The sequence below is a fragment of the Xiphias gladius genome, chromosome 15 (genome assembly GCF_016859285.1).
Source record: "Xiphias gladius isolate SHS-SW01 ecotype Sanya breed wild chromosome 15, ASM1685928v1, whole genome shotgun sequence".
Lineage (NCBI taxonomy): Eukaryota > Metazoa > Chordata > Actinopteri > Istiophoriformes > Xiphiidae > Xiphias > Xiphias gladius.
In genome coordinates, this window is record NC_053414.1 from 19,703,256 (window position 1) to 19,724,868 (window position 21,613).

Genomic DNA, 21,613 nt, shown 5'->3' on the forward strand with positions numbered 1-21,613 from the left:
CCAACAGCACAAATAACCAAGACCTACTGAGGCGTGGAATTGCTTTAATCCTAGCAACACACTAGCACTATCAAAGGCATTCAGAATTGGCACAAATGGTACAGGTCTGAAGGAACTTCCTGTTTTTGTTCCCTTAACTGAAGTGCATTAGTGTGGACATACCGGGAGTTATCAACAATTAGTCTTTCACAGAAGGTGTGGTATAACTGGACAATCTAAAATACAGATGCCTGCAGTAACGATCATGCTGAAAGGTTGAAGCAGAAAAGCCTCTTTACATTGTACTTATTTTCCAAATGCCAATCTATACCATAAAGAGACTATTATGAGAAAGGAGTGCAGCTTACAATGTCTGGTATTGTATAGATTCTGAGGAATTGTCTTGTAAACCTGCACATATAACAGCATAATGATTGGTTCTTTATGACTATGCTGTGGTAGAATAGAAGCAAGAAGGGGGTGTGGGCCCAGGAGTGTGCTCAGAAACTAATGGCACTGAACATATTCCTACATCTTGCTATAATTTGGCGATGCTAGGCCATTACTGTTTTCCTTTGGTTGACAATGTGCATCACTGTGTCAGCAAACATTATTCATCTGTGAGTGTTACCTGGCTTGCAGGGTGCAGAACCTGGGGGTCCGGTGGCCCTGCCAAAGGGTCCAGAGGGCTCGTGGCTGCCATCTCCCCACCCTCCTACTCCCCCCGGGGGCTTGCCCCAGGCAGAGGTGCCATTGTCCACAGTTGATGTTGGAGCTGCTGGCTCTCCCCAAGCAGGCTCTGACTTGGGCTGAACACTGGGAAGTTCTCCCCAACCTGGAAGAAAGAGGGTGAATTAGAAAAAAAAAAATGACAAAATGACTCTCACGGCAGTAAAATCTGCATCCACTTGCAAGTTTTATCTTGCAGTTACAAATCATTCCCCTTAAGTCCTTCCTTGAATACTAAACAATGGAAGGATGCTCCCAAGTAGTGAATTTATTGACATATCTGAAAGCTCCTTGGCTTCTGTAAGGCCCTGAAATCTGCATTATATCCATGTACAAGTGAGATCTGTAACTGTCTTTTACCATAAGTTTTAGTATGATAAGCGAACCAACTAAAAACCACTGCAGTCCTGGAAACTATTGAAATTTCATATCTCTTTTTTTCTTACACTGTCTTTTCAGGCCATCACGATGAGCTGTAGTGACATTATAATACGCAAGACTAACAGTAAGCTTGTCAGTTGAGACAGTGCCAAGATGTCTATACATAGAGGCCCTTCATACCAGCCTTCTCATGAAAGCAGCAGGTCCTTGACCAGCTCATGTGGCTCATCAAGTGGTGTGTGTGTGTGTGTGTACAAATGTGTAGGACACGGATGAAAGCAACAGCTCAGGCCAGCCAGTGCAAACTCTTCCACTCCATCTCTTCTCTCTTTAGCTATACTGGCTTCAATAACTCTGCCCAGCACAAGTGTGTCTTATGGTAGTCATGATGCTCTTTGGCAGGTGTACTGCAAATGGCAAACAGCAGAGGGCATTGGTCTCATTCACCATCAAAAGGAGAGAGTTTGGGTATTATGCATGGCTTTTGTCTTCAAAAAGACTTATTTGACCTGGCTGCAGTGCTAATTTAAGCTCGCTGTACAAAGTCTTAATTATGCATGCATGACTTTTAGGAGGCCCTCAATACCTCTAAGACTATCTGCTTAATAATCACTGTGAGAGAATTCTTTTAATGAATAATCTTTGAAAGGAATAACCATCGTTGCCAACAATACTGTTTATTAGTAATTTAGTCACTTTATGTGCCAGTGAGTTACAACAACTTTCTGTTTAAGCTTTGTCTATCTACATATTTAATTCAGTTCATTTTTAAGATTGTCTCTAAACCAATTAAAGCCATTAAATTAAACATGGTCTCAGGTAAAATTTTGGATCTCAAAAAGTTTTTTTTTTTTTAAGAATATCTGCTTGATACACACTAGATTTCTAAATATTCCATTGTTTCTTTTCATTTTGAGAGTATCATAATACTATTTCAATAGTTTAGGAATTTGAGGTTTTTAACACAATAGCGCAGCCATAGTATGTTACCTGGGTTGGAGAGGGGGGGTCTACCCTGGGGGCCAGCACCTGGATGTGAGGCAGCATTGTTGGGCGACCCATTGTTGTTTCCATGGTGTTGCAGGTGAGAGGGGGGCTGGCCATGATGGGGATGGTGGTGCATGTGGTGAGCATGATGGTGATTGGTGTTCCCTGGGCCGACAGAGTGATTGTTGTTGTTATTGTTGGGCATAATCATTCCACCATTCTTACTGGGAGGTGGGCCACTGTTGCCTTGGTTACTACTGGGATTGTTGCGATCCCACATGTTGACAGTCTTGTTGTAGGTGCTGGGATCGCCCCAGGTGGATGTTCCATCGTCAATCTCCATCTTTCTGCGGATGGAGGGAGGGGAGGGCTCTTCCCAGCCAGTGGGCTCCATGCCCTGGTCCTGTTTGCTAACATTGCCCCAGCTAGAGGTGTTCTGTTTTACAGAACCAGGACCACCCCAAGAACAAATGCTGCCTCCTCCTCCACTGCCAGTGCTGCTGCTGCTGCTTTCCTGGGGCTTGGAAGAGCCCCAGCCTCCCTGCACTGGGCCATTGGCACGTGAGGTCTCCCCCCAGCTGCTATTACTCACAGCAGAGGCAGGCTTAGCCCAGCTACCCCCTCTATTTCCTCCTCTGGGGCTTTCCTTCCATCCACCAGTTCCTGCATTCCCTCCTTCTCCTTCCCACATACTGCTGGAGGACCCATTGTTCTTGACCTCTGCTTCTCCCCAGTCCCCTGTGCTGGTGCTGTTGGAGCCCCCATTACTGTTGCCCCAACCATGGGAGCTTTTGGGGCCCTCTCCCCAGCTAGTAGTCTGGCTTTTCGTAATACCATCATCCCAGCTGGGTGACTTGTCCTCACAACCCCAGGATGATTTGCCCCCACTTTTAGGACCACTGATAGGCAAGGGGTCTCCCCAGCCACTGGTGGTGCCATTCGGGGCTTTGCTGAGTGACTGCTGGGGTTCTCCCCATCCTGAGCCAGTCTGGAGTGGCTGAGGTGGAGGGACTCCCCAACCTGAAGGTGATGATCCTTCACTTTCACTTTTTCCTCCAGACCCAGGCCTCTGATTGGAGCCAATGTTAGGGTTGATGGTACCTCCATTGGTGGATGAGGGTCCAACATTAGAGCTGGAGCCTCCTATGGTGTCTGAGCTGCTGTTTCTCTTCCCATCCTCAGAGTTGGCTTCTTCCATCTCCCATACAGTGTGCTGTCGGATGGGGGTCTGTCCCCAACCCGAGTTGCTCAGCACCCTAGGGTCCAGGTCCTGCCGGGGTAGCAGAGGGGCAAAATCCATGCTGGAGGACCTGTCTCTGCGGTGAGATCGACCTTCGCTGCTGTCCCCACTACCCTCACTTGCTGGGGCTGTTCCAGGCTGCTGGCCCCACGAGCTAAGTTGTTGTTCTTGGCCTGAACCCGAACTACCAGCATCCACTGAGTCCCAGCCTTTAGATCCCTCTCCACCCCCAGATGATTTTCCCCAGTCACCCCAGCCACCACTTCCACTACTCCCTCCGCCGCTGCCTTGGCGGCCCCAGGCAGAAAGGCCTCCAGAAGGAGCTGAGTCCCAGCCTGAGTCCTTGGGGGATTCAGCTGCCTTTGTTTCTCCACTACCCCATACAGAGCTGCCTGTTGTGTCCCCATTTAGCTTGGATGATTCGGTGGGTGATTGGCCTCCCCAACCAGTTAACCCATGGATAGGGCTCATAGGCTCCTGAGCTTGCTGCTGTTGCTTAGTGTGGTTTGGTCCATCAGTGTTAAGGTTAGCAGGTTCCATATTGAAGGACAAGCTTGTGTTGGTTGAAGGATGTTGTTGATCATTTTCGCTAGCACTTATCATGCCAACCCAACCTCCGCCACCAATATCCGCACCTCCTAGGCTCCCATTTCCCATGTTGCCATTGCTATTAATACCTGGTGGGAGAGATGAAGAGTTGGACACCCCATTGGGGCCAATACCACCACCTCCACCACCCTCATGGCCAAGAACAGGCCAGGCTGATGGGTTGGCATTGGGATTGAGGTTCAAGTTAAAATTGGGAGAGCCCCAGTTATTGGGTGCACCTACTCGACCACCATTAATACCATCTGGTTTCCCATCTGAGCCCCAGCCTCTATTACCAGCTAGTGTGTGGGCTGACCCAGGTCCTGTCATCATGTTATTGTTGGCCTTGAGAGAGGGGTAGTGGGCCTGCTGGCCTGCGGCACCTGTGGCCATACTCAGAAAACTACTACTCTTGGTGGAAGTGACAGCACTGGTGTTTGGGTTAGAGCTAGCTGAGCCCAAGGGGCATTCTGGTGCTGCAGGGTGGCTGGGATCACTACTGCGGCTGATGGAGGGCCAAGCTTCTATGTCACTTCCGTCAATTATCACTTTGTCCCAGCTGTTGGCACTGGAGGGGCTTTCAACTGGCAAAGAGGCTCCCCAATGAGAGGTCTCATACTGGGCACCAGGGCCACTCTGGAGGGATATGTCTAAAGAGAAAAGGGGAGGGAGAGAGGGAAGACAAGTTGAAACAAAGGGGAACAGAAGAATACAACACAGAAGGTAGTGGAGGTGATAAGTGAGTCAGAAAGAAACAAGGATTTGAGTTACAGAAAATGCAGAAATGCAAGAAATAAAGAAAAACATTAATAGTAGTAGAGACAAGGGTAAAAAAGAGAAAACAAAACAGAGTGGAAAAAGGGGGGATGGGGAGGGGAAAAAATACTTTAGGTTAGACACATCATGTAATACAGCCCTGTTAGGCCTGGCGACCAATTTTATCTTCTTGGTTGGTTAATGCTAGCTATCAGACTGGCAGGATGAGATGGTCCCACTTGCACGTTCCACAATTCAACACATCATCAGAATGCACAGCCAAGCGTGCTGCATGTCATGTCAGCTATGGCATATCCATATATCCTTGCCCTGGTGCAGTCAGCCAAACAGAAACAGTGAGATACATTACCCATCCATCTTTCCTCCTCTCTTTCGCCTTTACTTTTCACCTAACTTCCTTTTCCACTTCTTTCCAACTCATTTCCTCTTGCTGTTTTGTTTTGCCCCTTACTTCCTTGTCACTCTCTAGCGGCCCTTATCTATTATTATTATAACTACCTCTCGCCTCCTTGTCCATCTCTCTCTCCGTCCATGTCAGCTCTTTCACTTCCAGACCCCACCTCTTTCCTCACCCTTTAATTTCTCCCTCTCTCCCCTCTGCTCTCCTCTAACACCCAGCAGTGAGAGGCCCATCCGTCTCCATCGTGGCTTTGCTGGCTGGGGCTGTGAAGGTAAGCCCAAGTGGAACGCCGCTCATTTATTGGAATGAAACCAAGACGGCTTCTCATCCATCACTCCCTACGCTCTGCCGGGCCTACTCCTCCTTCAACTGCACTGCACTACAAAACTACAAAACATTTCCTCCAAGCTTGTGTGAATATGTGTTTGTCTACTGGCTTCTCTCTACATGCATATACATAATACTGTATGTGTATGCGTGTGTGCATTTGATTGTGTATACTTCTAGATCAGCTTTTATCACAATCTGGGTACTAAGGACTGCATGTAAATCTTGTTCTACTACTTACAGACTTTAAATATGATCTACAAATTTAGTACCAGACTGCTAAAAACAGGGCTTTTCCATATTATCAACAGTGTACAGCACACAAGCAATTTCATTAGGCACAAAAGCATCCCATCAGAGGAGGAACTAATAATAGACTGAGTCAATGCTGTAAAGGGGTAATCAATCAGTGAGTGGCAGCTAATCAATGATCTTATTAATGCTAGTGGGTGAGAGCAGGGAGACTATCGATCCAGCATGCAAACATCCTGGCCACTAGGCCAGCCTCCTGTAATGGGCTAGAATACCTATGAGAACCACTGCTGCGAATAGTAGGAATGTCTTCCATTTGAAGGAAGACAGAGTTTGGTTGTTTTCCAACATTCAGCAAAAGTGGAAGTTTAAGTTTTAAAACATTAGATATGTTACTGCATGAACAGTAATATGTATTCTAATGCAGAGAAGCTGAATAGACAATAACACATTTCTGCCCACCAAAATTTCTGGCTATCCTCCTGAGCAGCTGCAGTAAGCGTGCCTCACTAACCTTTAATTACAAAGACCCAGGCTGAGTTCATAAATTATTTGCCTTGTTTGGTAATTAAGCTGCCTTACCTTCTATTACTCTGCCATTAGCTTCCATTAGATTGTTTCATTGATTTCAATAATAGCTAGAAGTTATCCATTATAAGATAAAGACCCAGTGGTCAAAACAATCCAGTAAGATGAGGGAAAAGTCCATTTTTTTGAGGTGTGTAGACACATACACAAATACTGGCAGATATGTGGCTTTAAGATACTGCGCAACACGCCACAGAAAGACTTTGAATGTAATTTTTGCCTAAACATACTTATCTCCACTCCCCAGGCAGCCTTATCGCAGGGGGTTGTCAGACTGATGGCACACACACAAACCCCAACATTAGCCTGCAGTTAGTTTGCAATCAGTTGCACATATTAAAAAAAACTACTGAAACATCACAGCAAAAATGATCACTCACAAATGCTTTACCAGTGTCAGTTCTTTTTGACAAAAGTTAGAAGCTGTTCAAACTTAAAAACAAGCCAGATGTGAGACTTGAATTTAAAAGCCTTTAACGGGACATTGGGCAATACTTTTGGAAGACATTCAAGGGACATGGAAATAAACTTTAGTATGTATCTGTGTCATAACATACTGAAGGGAGAGATACATTGATTTAATCTTTGATACAGGAAAGCAGTGAATGGTAGAGATGTCACAATAACCACTTAACTGTATTCCCTGAACAGATGGGTCAAAGAGGTTCCAGTTTGATTACTTCCTCTTTTCTGTTTTGACATGGGGAATAGTGTTGCTGTGAAAGGAGAATGTCTGGTCTCTACATTGATCTTAGTTATAAAAATGTTTTAAATCCCTCTAAAATCGATGTGTTTAGGTATCAAATACCCCTGCTTGCAACACCGAAGGAGGTTTGTATTCCACCACAGTAGAATGGGTAAAGTGTCTGTGTTTCATGAAAGGCTGATTTGGCACCTATTCAGATCTACTGATTTGGCATATGCCTGCTTGCCACCCAGTCCAATTGTAAACAAAGGAATGAAACAAAACCCAAACAGCTTATCTTTTTTGTTACAAGTGCAAGCTCTCAGTGGCTTTTAGGTGTTTTGCTGCTTCTTAAACGCAGAGAGAAAAACATGACAGCATCATTAAAAGCCACTGAAGTTATTCCTTTTCTGCCTTGTTCCAGCTCTGTCAACACTAGCTTTCTGAGCAAAGAGGAGCACCATTGTATCAGACCTGAAACACAGCCAAGAAGCTCAGAGGCTGCAGCCCCAGGAAAATTTTGTTTGGTCAATCCCTCGCCCACCCGGTGTATCTTCCTCTCTCTCTCTTTGTCTCAGTCTCATTTGCACATTTTTATTCTTAAAAAGCTTAAAAATGGGTAACATGATAAGTTAATCAAAGACTGGAGAGCAGCCATCTTTTTTATCACTCCTATTACAGACACTATGTATAAACCAAATTTCAAACTAAAAAACCCACATAAAACAAAAGGGGAAAGAAAACGGAGTATGTGTTGCCTGCAGTAGAAGAAAGGGGTCAGTCAGAGAGAGAGAGGGAGAGAGAGTGAGTGGAAAAATACCTGAAGAGAGGTGCACCAGTTCCAGTCTCATAGTGCTTACACAGTCCTATGCAAGGATGGGAAACAGCACACATCCTCTTAGTATGTATGTGGCAAGCTACCCAGTCAAACCACAAAATCTTCATGCCAATACACTGCTTCCACTGGGTAACTGAGCTGTACCTCGGACCTACACTATGTTCTGTATGTGCAGGCATTTGTGTAACTGTGTGCAATGAAAACAGCAAATGTAGGTATCTACCTCAACAAAAATTAAACTTTATAAAGCCCCACAGCAGGAGCCTTTATCGCAGGACTATGGTATTGGATTACATTTTACTGTATAGGTAATAAATCCTATTGTGTCTATCCCTTTAAATATGTACATGTGTGCAAGTGTGGACTAATGCAGAGCAGACTCTTTTCCTTTCACCTCAACATGCCTTGATTGTCCCCCTTTCAACTCCTTCTACAGACATTCCAACAGAAAGGTCTTGCTGATTCTTGGCAAAGCAGTGATTTGGCAGGGGGGGGGGCGAAAGCAGGCTGAACATGAAAAACAAAGACAAGCGAACAATTATTTCCATCCACCGTTTGCAGTCATGTGTTAATAATGCGTTGCTGCTTTCATTCTGGTCGCAATTAGGAGGGCAGCCTCTGATTATGCTTTGTGAATAAAAAGGGTCAAAAATAAAAACAAAGGGGCCCTCCCTGGCTCCTCATGCTTCCAACAGGGAGCAGGGCAGCCTTTTTGTGTGCATGTACATGTATGTCCAAGCCAATGCGAGGAGATCCAGGCCTGTTTTCTGCATAGAACCTGGAGTACAACTAAATAATACCAAAAACGATGAGTATAATAGCAGTGCTTGTGCTGAAAAAGTTAAATTAAACAACAGCAACAACACAGTGAAGCTGTGTGAAGCCAGCTTGCCATGGTTGAAGCAGAAACAAGCAAGAGATGAGCTGATAATGAGAGAAGCTGCCATCATAGAAATGGGCAGGTAGCCAAGAATTAAATACCTCCCCTTGAATGAAATGCAAGGCCGGGTGACAGAAAAAGAGAAGGAGAGGGTGGTAGGGAGAGACGGAGGAAAGTCTGGGGGAGGGGCTGGCACTTGCAGTGACAAGGGAAAAGAAAGGGAGACAGTGAGAAAGAAACATGAACAGATTAAGAGAGATGGTGTGGCAATAAATGAATTCTTTAGTTTGACTCTGAGCCACAAACTAATCTTGGTTTTCTCAGAGCAAACTGTGGGGTGACATAATACCAGAACCAGAGCAGGAGGCGACGTTTAGTAGTCTTTTGTCCCCAAATAGACTCTCTTCATTTCTCTTTGAGGGGAGCTTTACGCCCACTTACATCAAAGACGACATGTACTTGTTTTTCCCAGAAGCAAGGAGAAAAAGAAAGACTGAGGGAATGGTCACAGGAGGGTTTACAAAGCTCATCACTCATGTATGTTTACCTCTGCTGAGGGGAGAGAGAAAAAAGGAGAGAGAGACCATGGTGACTTCTCTGGTTTCCCTGGCAGAGCCTGAATTAATGAAGCCACTAGGGGGTTCTCTCACTTGTGTGCATATATTTGTGTGTGTGTGTCACAGCCTGAGCACATGGGGCAATCTATACCAACCTGGCTTCATTACATACAAGTAGTCTTGTGATTATTTGATAATTTTAAAACATACAAATAACCAAGATCTAAGTGGAAGTTATTTTTACATCTCAATGATACTGTTTTTGAAGATGTAGACCTGCATTTTCATGAAATGTTACTTTAAGAAGGTAAGGCTTTTAAAAAAACAACCGTATATTTTAAAAAAAATATGCTCAAAAACCCAACCACTTTACCTGCACATCAAAAGGGCTCAAATGAAAAGGCCAAATGTTTTAACAGTGCCCAGCAGAGTGCCTTCTGGCTACATGCTCTGTCTGGGTGACCAGCAAACAGCTGTTAGGCTGCAGTTCCCACAGTCTTAAGAGACCCCCATTCCAGCACCTGCTACTGGGGAGCCTGTCTGGACGGCTGCTGGCTGCTCTGGACTACTTAATGGTCCCCAGTCAGCTGGAGAGACGGGGATGGTGGGTGCAAGAGAGGGAGGGAGTGGAGACAGGGGGTCTCTGTCTGGTGTTTGGGACAATTAAATGGGGTTGGTAGAGCGGAGGTTACGTGGGAGTGGTGAATGCCCTTGAATCTAGAGGGGCTTGCCTTTCAGACTTTGGGGATGGGGTGGTGTGTGTGCATAGCATGTTGGAATGTTATACATCAAATACATAAGAAATGCATTTAACCACCTTAGGATTTCTATCCGATTATACTGCAGTACTGCTGGCTTGTAAACTAACATGTATGTGGTTTTTTTTTGTGTGTATGTGTTTGTGTGCGTGCATACATTTCCCTTCAAACTATGAGCCAGCTGGCCTACTAGGCGGACACAGATCTGAGAGGACACAACTAGGTCAGTGTTCTTACTGCTGTATAGTCACTACATCTATGTACATGTGTTTGTGTTTGCATGTGTTTGAGTATCTGAGTAAAGGAATGATCACATTATCACATCCCTTTGGGCCATAGTAACCTCACCAGAGAGGACAGAAATGTGTCCTCAAAACAGAGTCCATCCCTTACTTACAGTTAAACTGAGAAAGAAACTGTCTCTGTACTTGCAGGCAGTGAGCAGAACATGATATATAAACATAACATTTTACTGTGATTTTTATAGAAATTTAGATTTAGAAAAAGCCTTAATTATTCTCTTACCTATGATAGTGAGGTATATAGTTCTTGACTTGATGATTAACTTAATTCCATATACTTTGTGTACATGGGTGAGTAAGCTCAAAACAGGGTTTTAAATCTGTAGTCTGGCAAAAATAGAAGTCATGCAAAAACTAAATTTGTTCTGTTACTACTTCATTTCCATTTTAGATCCTTGGTGTTGCTACAAACACAACTACTGCTGCTGGAACGAGTAACTACAAGTTACAACTAACTTAATTTAAAAATAAATTATTTCTCAAGGACTTTCACTACAAAAGTTATAATATTAAGAATAAATAAAGCAGGAGGGCTTAGGCTTAAATCTTCAATTGCAGAGTAGTGAGTTTTGCAATGTCCACTCTCTAAAATTATGTATGCCAGAATCACTGCAACAACAGGGCCACTTGCTTGAGGCTTTTAGCTGAGCAGACAGAAAAGAACAGGCTGTAGATGGGAGGCCCTCAGGACAAAACAAGGGGGAAAAGAAGTGGAAACCCAGCCAATGGCCACTCTGCCAGAGGCTGTGCTGTACTGAGAGGCCCCTGGGGAAACCAGGACAAGGTAAAGGGCAAAACAGGACAACAACTGCTGGACTAGGACAATAATAAAGAAATTATAGGTTAATACACTCAACCTAGTGATTCTTAACTTGTCTGGAGACTAAAGGAGAATGTATTCCTTTAAATCTAAAGGCTCAAATATATTTCTTTTCTTGAGTCAGTTAAGCCTAGAGCCAAATTTAGATCATGGCCCACAGATGAGGAAACCCTGCACTGCACAGCTGAGCATAGAGGGGAGATATTATAATAGAAATTGGAGGTTTCAGTTTCTGAGCTAGTAATGAAAAAAGAAAGCAGGATAAAAGAAATGGCCTCAGTTATTATGTTTAAATACAGTTTGTGAAATGCTGAAAGAAAAGACAAATTCACAAAATTTTTCATTGAGTAATTAACTGCACAGAAACACATTTTAAAAAGCCCCAAAATACTGTGTATGGACTAGTAAATGAGACACAACTTGCAAAAAACAGGCATTCACTGACTGGCTACACAGGATTTAAGCTTGATACTGTCATTGGCAGCACAGACCCGAGTACAGGAGCAAAAGTGACTGGAGAAAGCATGCAAGGACCAGTTGCCTCTGTGATGCAGAGGGCTGTATTTTGCTGACTACCTAGCCATTCACTACAGCTGCTGCAGATTTGTCTACTGAGTGCCCGGTGTTCTCCCAGCAAATGTCGATGTCAGTAATGAAAGGCAGCACAGAGGCGCAATGGAGCATTAATGGAAAGAAAGAAAGAGGAAAAAGATACGGAGAGACGAGACAAAGATGCGAGCAGATTCTCATACTAGCTCCTGCTCAAAGCCCTAACCATGAAAACATTGTGTGGTGTGCTACATAGATACCCTCGAGTCTATCTTCAAAGTTACAGCGTGTCATGTTGGAGGATGTGAGCTGCCACCATCTTTGTGTTTGTGTACATCATTAAGCAGATGGTAATGACTGCTTTACAGATAGGAGAAAAAAAAAAAAAACATAAAAGCCCTTAAGAAGAATGCAAGGATTTGTTTAAGAAATAATGATGAAAATCAGAAAATCTTGACTGTAAATGCGAAAAGAAAAAATGTAAGAAAACTGAGACAAAAATAGCTGTAGTAATGATATGAATTACTAATGGGCATCATTTATCAACAAAATTACTTGAATACAAATACATACAAAAGCCAACGCACAATGACCACCTTTGGGCAGGTTCAGTATTAGTGATCTTAGGGAAAACTGGTGAGTTCATTAAAATGCTAAGTCTAGCCACGGAGGTCTGAGTGAGTGCGAGTGCGAGTGCGAGTGCGAGTGTGTGTGTGTGTGTGTGTGTGTGTGTGTGTGTGTGTGTGTGTGTGTGTGTGTGTGTGTGTGTCTGTGTGGCCTGTGAGTCAAGAAAAAGAGCATGAAGAGGCCGTAACAACTGAGCCATGTTTTTCTCACTCAGATTAGAAACAAACAAAGGCTTTCCTAGGCTTTGTAGGAATTTGGCATTATTATTGCTAGTGTTACAAGCACCAGCATCCAAACTTGCACAATAATAACATCAACAGCACAGACCTACTTTGGAAAGAAGCATACATCTATCAGAATCCTTTCAGAACACCTAAGAAGGGAAAAAGGGAAAAGCAGGGGAAGCAGCCAAACAGCTGAGAATTAATTAGGTTTTAATTTGGTAAGCCTATCCAGAGAATTTAGAAGCTGTATCTTGTCACTGTTTTATACTAAGAAGTGAAGTTCTGTCTATCTATCCATCCTACATGTTACATTTGTCTCACAAAATTCTGTAAAATCAAGGGTGAGAAGAACAGCTAATGTTGAAGCAGAATGTTAGATTTAAAGGATGATTCACTAAGCTCATCAAGTGAAATTTCACTAAGAAATGCATCCAAAATACAAACAGCAAGCACTAAAGTGAAAAGGAAAACCAAACTGAATGAAGATTTAAGATGAAGTAATTTGCACACAGCCACCACCCAAAAGGTCTAATGTCAAAAGAAAAGATCAGAAATCTATTTCAGGGTAATTTTTCTTACTATACTGACACAAACCTGGGTGGCGTTTGCTCGCAGTGGACGTGGCAGAGTTTGGGGTAGTGCTGCTGGTACTTGTAGAAGAAGAAGAGTAAGATGTGGAGGAGGAAGAGGAGGAGGACAGGGTGAGAGCGCTGAGGGCTCCTGCAGGCAGTGGCTGGCCTCTCTTCAGTAGCTGCTTGTGCTCCTGCTGGCGGAAGCGCGGGGGCACCTCTCTGGGCGGGTAGCGAGCACTGGCAGAGGATAACTGGCACTGCTGCTGAGGGGGAGTCTGAGTCGGGAGCTGGCTACTGGAGGAGGCGCGCTTGCCATTGCCAGAAGAAGAGGAGGAGGAGAGGGGCAGCGTGGGGCTGGCGGGGTGGAGGTGGTGGGGTGGGCCGGGACTGGGCTTAGTGGGAGCAGGCTCTGGCACTGGATGGATACAATACACAGGTACACAAGCATACACACACAAAAAGACACATGCAGGTAGCAAGGTATTAATGTCTGTGTTAACTTACTATTGGACACTGGACTATATGACAATGGACACCTGGTGGCAAATTATTTTTTTGAAGCAATTCCTGATGTTTCTGTCTGTCAGCCTCTATACAGTGACGTTTTTCTGAGCGTTAGTCTAGTTTAATCAATTCCTTGGTGACGCACATTATGTTTTCTACTATTACAACATTACTATATGAACTGCACATGTGGTGATAGCACAGAGAATAACCATCCTATCAAGTTATATTCTAGCAGTCTGTGATGGAACAGGAGTACAATTAACAATATCAAAAGTCCCATATATGGGGAAGATCTTTAGAAAATGAGCGGCAGACATGTTTTACTTCTGACACATGTTCATACAGTCTCTACAAATGTTTTTTGTGTACTATATTGTCTGTATAGTACCCAGCAGGTATTTATAAAAACATCTAAGTGAATCTGTTTGTCTTTGCAGTGTATTTTGGTGTGGACTATCCCTTTAAGTAAACTGCTTCATGCAGCCTGTTGTTGAACATATGTTACTGGCCCCGCCGCGCTCTATGAAAAGGTCATATTTTTTCTGCTGGCTGAACACAGACACACATAAACACATGAAGACACTTCCTTTCCTCCTCATTACACTCTTCTCTTGCTCTTTCTTCATACACACAGTCACACAAACAAAGACACAGACACAAAGACACACAGACACACAGACTCACACACACACAGACTCACACACACACAGACTCACACACACACACCTTTCTCTGCTGGTTTGGCCTCAGCCTGACCCTTTCTCTGTGGCTGCAGTGACCAGCCAGCCGTCTAATTGAGCGTTAGCCTGAAAGGTGTTATTATTAGCAGGAACCTGGATAGCTGGCAACCAAACAGATTGGCCTGACTAAAGTTTAGTCTCCAGGGTGCCGCAAGACTGAAGGAAAAAAAAAAAGTGTCTGACCTATACATGGAATAATTCCTGTTGAGGAAGCTGAGGGGGATTTTGGTGTGAGTCTGTGGCTGTATGAAACTATGAGCGTAAGTTTAGGTGGAGAGGGAAGCCAAAGTAGGTCTGGTATAGCACTATTATACTTGAGAGTTCCCTGCTGCACAGAAATAGCTTCTTTTTATACTGGCTGCCAATAGTTACTAACCTATAGAGCTGCCGTGAATTACAGTCCCTTGGTCCATGGGTAAATACATGATGAATAGTTGATGATGTTGTTTTCTTTAGTCCCTAGATAGTTATGAACATTCTACACAACAGCTAAGACTGCTTTATCTCAAGGGAGGGGAGAGAGAGACAGAGAAAGACAGAGAAAGACACAGTTTTTGCGCATGTATTGGTATCAGGGGACGCTTTTTAAAAGAGAGATAGAAATAATGTGTTAATTAAAGAGTGCATCTGTCCAGTATGAGAGTCGGAACTACGCCTATAGTAGTCCTGTACTGCAGTGCTGGAAATTAACCACAAAGTGACACGCACACACAGGCAACCGTTACCACAGTGGAGGTTAAAGTAAATTCAGAGAGCAGTGGTATTCACTTTGGCTGCCAAGAGCCTGTCCCAAAGCACAGCTAAATACAGAGGCCCTCTCAGTGAGCACAACACTAATCCAGATGGCTGCCTACCTGCTGACACACAGAAAGAGCAGTGATATGTAGGAAACTTGAATTGCATTAACACAGACAATTTTAAAACACAACACCTCTACACCAAGAGGACTACATATGTACAAGTATTTGGATGCAAAATATTAAGTCTTTTTTTCTTCTTTCTTCTATTTGCGTCCTTCACAGACACATTTGCCTTTTCTATCTTTCTAGAAAACCTAAAAATGCCCTGCACACACATTCACGGAAAAAGACCCTTTCACAGTGGTTTGCACCCCCTTCCCCCAATGAGATTTTAGTCAAACACACATGCTGAGAGAGGAAGGGAGAGAGGGAATGAGCCTGCCCCCCCCAGCAGTATCTGACTGGCTGCTGGCTTGGAACTGCAGCTAGTGACGCACATCTCTGATTAAATTCAGCTCAGCCCGCCTGACGCTGCCATGGCCAATGAGATAGCAGGAAGGTCAATACACGCTGCCCTGCCCCCTTTCCTCTCTGTCCTCCCCAGTCCATTTCTAAGCACACCCCCCGTCCTCTGTCTTCCCATCAGCGGGTTGCTCCATAACCCTCCTTTTCCGGTGTCTACCTGTCTTTCAGCCCGGTGCTCTTGCTATGTTATTCTCCCCCTGGGCCTTTATCCATGTTGATCCCTCATCTCTTGTGTCTGTCTCTTGTCTCCCCCATCTTGTTTCTGTCTCTTTCACCTTTCATTTCCATCTCCTTGTTTCAAATCTACCATCTCCCAACTACAACTCTCTACCCTCCACCCAAACTCTCTCTCAACTTTCTTTTCCATTTCTTTCATCTCTACCAACTCCAAACAATTTTTCTACCTAGAGCACATATTTTGGCCCTCCCTATATCTTTAGGTGTTTACTTAAGACTGTTAACCTTTTAAAGTCTCAAGGTAGTATTCTCCAATAGCCAAGGAACTACTAGGATGCAGTTTGCATTGTTGGATGCTGCTAACTGCTGGGAAAATTATATTTCATGTCTTTGAAATTTAAATGACAGTTAATGTATCCAAGTTCTGACTAACGGGAAACAAAACTGAAAGTTGACTATATTTACTAATTGTTTTTGTGTGGTTGTGTACATACTAATAACAACAACAACAAAAAAAACAAAAAAAATTTAGCTGGTGACTTACTTTAAAGATGGGTGTTTTGGCATTCTGCTTCTATCAATCTCCTTTCCACCTTTGCACATCATCTTTCTGACAAAATCAGAGTTGCACAACGGTTTGCTATCTTGAACAAAGCCATTACTTTTTCCTCTCACACGTACAAATGTGCTAAAGGATCTTCTTGAGATCCTGACATGTCTTAGTTCCTGGGACAGTTTGGTCAGTCAGCTAACTTTTTAATACAGCCCTGCTTCATCAGCCTGTGTTTGTGTTGTTGTAGTAATAAAGGTATATCCATGCTGCAAATCCCTTATGTTGGAGATATCCATATGTAATTTCCCTCTAAACAAGCAGGACGGGTTTAAAACCATACTGTCACAAACCTGTTATATTACATTATTCTATGTTAACAAAAAAGACAAAATGAGCTCTCATTTTTCAAAAAAAGGGCTGCTATCACAATATCCAGCCAGGTAATGTGTAGCCATCTTTGATGTAATCTGTATTTAACAAGTGTATCAGTGAGAATTAATGTTCTCTTGAGAGGGAGGGAGTCTGTGTATTTGTGTAAGCACATGCCTGGAAATGAGATAGCGGACATCTGAGTGCACAGAGGGGAGAAAAATAGCACGAGAGAGAAACATCCCCTCTGTGCTGTGAACAAACATTAATACATGAACTGAGACACATCTTTCACTTTGTGGAGGAGAGATTTTTTTCTTAATCCATAATAGATGGGTAAGTGCTTTTGAAGAGATGGGGTTGGGGTTTACAGAAAATGACTATGGAGGAAAAATTGTAAAACAAAAGTGGGTAAACCCCTCAGATGAGAGTGTTTGTAAAAGATTTAATAAGGAAAGAGAGAGGTATGCTGGTTACACTCACTGCCAATGAAAGGTAATGAAATCTGCACAGTAGATTAGTGAAGTTGCAAGTTATTGCATTTGAACTCAACTGGATGACTAACAGTTATGCTGAACTTAAACTTTTGATATATTTTTTTCTAAAAATCTATTTACTTTAAACCCCATTTTGTTTAATGATGATATACAAAAAAGTGTTTGGTAAAGGGGACACTTTGACAGAAATCAGGGGGTCATCAAATTATGTCATCCTGTGTGTCCACCCAAGGGATGAAATGCCTAGCGCACTGACTTCAGCATTGTAGCTCTTGCTGAGCAAAAATGCTACAATGAAAATCTAATGATGTGTTTCTTTGATTATGAGCTATCTGTCCAACAACAATAAAGATTAAGAACTTTATATATTATCTTGATAAGAAACTACTACCTGATGCAAGAGACCGATATGGAAAAAGTACACAGAATGCTGAAAAAGATCCTTTTACCATCTTGGCCGAGGTAAATATATCAATACTTATGTTACAGTAGTCCAAGTGAAAGTTGTGTTGTGAATACCAAATGCAGACTTTTATGTGGTAGTGACCTTAGTACCACTAATTGAAGATGAAAAGGAGAGGCAATTAAATTAGCATTTGTATCAAGTGCACTGTAAATTCTATTAAACCCTCCAGCTGAGGCATTCTCTGCAACCTTGCACCAAAGTTTTAATTACAGCCCTTCCCCACACTAAATGGTTAATTACACACAATGAAAGAGAACAAGAGAAAGAGCAATGGCTTAAGAACAGAGAGCAAGTAAGCATAGATGAAAAAACAAAGAATACGAGGCAGAGGGAAATAAGTAAAGAAATCAGATATAGAGTTGAAAATCCATGAACAAGTCATCATGGGCAAGAACGTAGGGTATCTGTTATTGTAAAGAACAATTGTAATTGGTTCCCTGAGCCTAGTGTCAGGCAGCGCAGATTCCCACATCTCTTCTGTCTATTGTCTGCAGGGCCATTTTATTATGCAGCCGTATTTACAGAAGGGGGTGGGATGGACACAGCACACAGGCCTATATGCTCTACATAATCGTGCATTTCTTAATCCAATAAGAGCTAATAGGTAGGAAAGGTAAATACAGCATGTTGCCAAGTGTGTTTACATCTGTTTACAACAATTTTATACATGCTAATTTTCAAGTGGTTTTAAATAGGTGTATATTAATTGTGTGTATCAGGGTTTTCTTTTGGTTCATGAAAACAAGCTAAAAAAAAGAAGCATGTTACTGAAATTAGTGGAATAAGGTCCACTCAATTTGTCCAAGAAATATGATCAAAACAATATGGAAGCAGAGGTACATATACACATACAGATGGATGGAGTTCATGACATTTTCTATATAAGACTTCTCATTTCCTACTGCATATTTTCTATTGAGGCTAATTTGGGCTCTCTATTCACTAGCATCAGTGTGACTGCTTACTCTTCAACAGAAGTATTTACACATTACACTACTCAATGCTTTTGGTCTACAATCCTCGCAACTGGTGACTGTATTCTTCTTAACCGGGAAAAGTCACAAAAAATCCTAGTAAATAACAAGACTAGGTCAAAACCTAGTATATGGCTTGACCGCATATGGGCAATGTGTGAAATTGAGGACGTACTTCAAAACTGTTGGGGAACCACTGTAAACAACTACTTTTAGTAGAAAAAATAGAAAAATTCCTAAATGTTGTTAGATGACGTAATACAATGATTAGTATATTCATGATGTCATTGCATTGTATTTGCTTTCTGCCTATTGTCAGCTGGTTTCAGCCTTTTATCTGTTTGCTTCCATCCTACTCTCTGTGCTCGCATATACAGTAACTTAATGCAGCCGAATTCCCAATAAAACTGGTCTCATTTATGTTTATGTTTTTGTTGTCAGACAACAGAACAAGTATGAAATGGTGACCAAAAACGTGTCCCATTAAGGCTACATGTTAACCAGCAGTCAATTCCCAACCTTTTCCAAGCTACTGCTCTGCAGTGCTAAAATCCTGATTTTTACGGCTGCAACGTCGCCTGACAATCACCATACACATAAGTTAAAGACAATGGCTGTGCTGTGTTTTTGGCTATATTAACTTGTAAAATGATCACTCAGAGAGAACATTAGAGGCTCATTCACGCGTTTGTCAGCTGCTGTGCAGCTTTCTGAATGAGATGCAAAGAGAGGTGTGCCTGCAGAGGGAAAGCCCGACCTAATGCTCGTGGTTCAATACTGGCGACTCTCTTCTACGGAAAGTAGCCAAGGTTTGTCCAGAAAGTTGCTAGGTGCTTTGTGAAGTAAAGTCGCTATAGGGGTTTGAAAAGTCAGTAAATCTAACAATACAGGCGCTACTTTGGCAAAACTGCCTATAAATACCCCCTGATGACGTATTAGAAACTGTTCGCGCCAACTCATTTTGAAAGAGCAACAGCCAATGGGGAAACTCCAACACTCGGCCAAACAACTATGTAACTTCAGTCACAGACATTCCTGTTTCTAAAGGTAGTTGTTGCAGTCCAGCCAACAATTCTAAATACATCACTAATCATTTTAATGGAAGGCAGTGACACTAATTCATCTTGTAGTGAAATTTTATAACATTATGTAGTGTTAGAGTGAAACATTAATGGTAATGGTAAAACAACCAAGTCTCATTTCTACATGCAAATGTACGTGCATGTGTTTATGCACACTAGGGAGGGTCAAGTGGGTGTGTCTTGTTGAGGTCCCATCTGTCAGTATTAGTAGAGAAAAACAAACTCCCTCACTCACAGAAAATACAAGGTAAAATGTTTCAACCCTCACCCTTCCTGTTACAGGACGTTGCTGTAGAGATTGACAGTTGCTTAATGCACCTCCATTTGCCTTTTGTGACTCCCTGTGCCTCCTGCGACCTCTTCCCATACCACGCATCTTCAACCCTCTCTCTCTAATTAATGCCCCCACCCCCTCTCCATGCCGGGCTCCAGTTTTCTCTCTCTCATCTCAGCTATGCCACACCTGTCTGTTTGGATTATGACAGAGTTGCCCCTAGAAATCCATTTTGCTTTTTAGCCCTAAAAATTGTTAACTTACTCTCTAACTAAAGAGCTTTCAGGGGATCATTCTATACCTCCATCCTTGGTCAGTGCCTCAGGGCAACAACTGCCTGAGGACACATGCCTTTTGAAATTGATAAAATATGTAGCATGATGCAACGTATCTCAAACTTTTGAAGGCTGACAACCAAATGAGAAACATTTGTCTTCCACAGTTAGAGCCCAAAGGTGATTAGAGCATAGGGAGCCCCGTAAAAAATTGGAATTCCACTCATTTGTGGTCCCAATGTGAATTTCTCATACGTAGGTCATTTATAATAAGACTAGTAATCCAAGTTTTCACTTTACACTATATACAATTACTAGAAACAATTTCATTAAGTCATATGGTGTCCTGAGCATTTATTTTCTCTTCTCTGTGGTCTAACTGCCGTTTGATAATGGCCTGAGGGAAGACAAGAGGAGCCCCTTATGCAATCATACAGGCAGTCTGTGAACCTCAGAGACACACATATATGCAACCAGCTTGCCCTCAAATCACAGGCTGAACTGTCATTCATATCAGTAAAGCTGCAACCTATTAATCTGCCTGATATTTGGCATGAAGCAGTTCACTGTTTGGGGAGGAGATGATGGGGGAGGGGTAACGGGCACTGAACACGCTCTCTTGCCAGCAGCTTGTGAGTGATCATACAACAGAAAGAAAAGCATTGTTTAATTCTGTGTGCCCCTCTTGTTTCCTTTCTCTCTCTGGCCCCCGTCTCTCCCTCCGTCCCTCACTCTCCTCTAGCACTTTAAATGCATGCGGGGTGAGCACACAGGGGGTAGAGGAAAAACAATTATCCTTGGCAGTCATAAATCCACAGGACGTAACTCAAAAGCTATTCACTATTAATTCACTCGGTGTTTATAAATGTGGTTAACAGAAGAGAAAAGCAGCCCAAATGCTAAAGTAAATTAGCCTCTAATTAGATCGCGACTCATGAAATTCCCTTTCTAAAGTGTTGATGCAATTAATAACATGTGAAATTGCAAATTAATCCAATACAAATTATACGACACACTTGTGTTTGTGTGCGTCTCTCACCGCTTTGAAAAATATAATGCTGTTATCACCGTGGTGACACTGTATAAATATATTTCTCCTCAGATGTGGTCGCTAGGGCCGCATATCAAGGGTGAAATGAAACAGGCGGAAGAAAAAGCATGGGTAAGGAGGAAAGTGAGGGACACGGAGGTGACAGCCATTACATTTGTTCTCTAACTTCAGGAGGGGAAAGTGCATGAGCAGCAAAAATGGAGATTGCAGGTTTTCTGATTATCAAGTTGTGGGAATGATGCATTGTAGCATTACTTTGGTTTTCTGTGCCTGCGTGCAGCCACCTGTTTCATGAATTGCATTTGTGTAACTTTCTGCTTTGG

General features: G+C 42.9%; 1 protein-coding gene across 4 annotated transcripts in view; it reads right to left on the minus strand.

The window, feature by feature from the left end:
• Window positions 1–21,613, minus strand: part of tnrc6c2 (trinucleotide repeat containing adaptor 6C2) — a 50,610-nt gene that overhangs the window by 12,424 nt on the left and 16,573 nt on the right. For 2 of the 4 annotated variants that reach the window (XM_040146323.1, XM_040146322.1), the window contains exons 1-3: window positions 13,083–13,374; window positions 2,080–4,554; window positions 611–814 (exon numbers count right to left, since the gene is read on the minus strand). In XM_040146323.1, coding sequence (XP_040002257.1) covers window positions 611–814; window positions 2,080–4,297 — 2,422 coding nt within the window. In that variant the 5' untranslated portion in view covers window positions 4,298–4,554; window positions 13,083–13,374. Of the gene's footprint in view, window positions 1–610; window positions 815–2,079; window positions 4,555–13,082; window positions 13,375–21,613 lie in introns of those variants that run through there. The other 2 variants (XM_040146321.1, XM_040146320.1) reach the window with 1 other exon arrangement.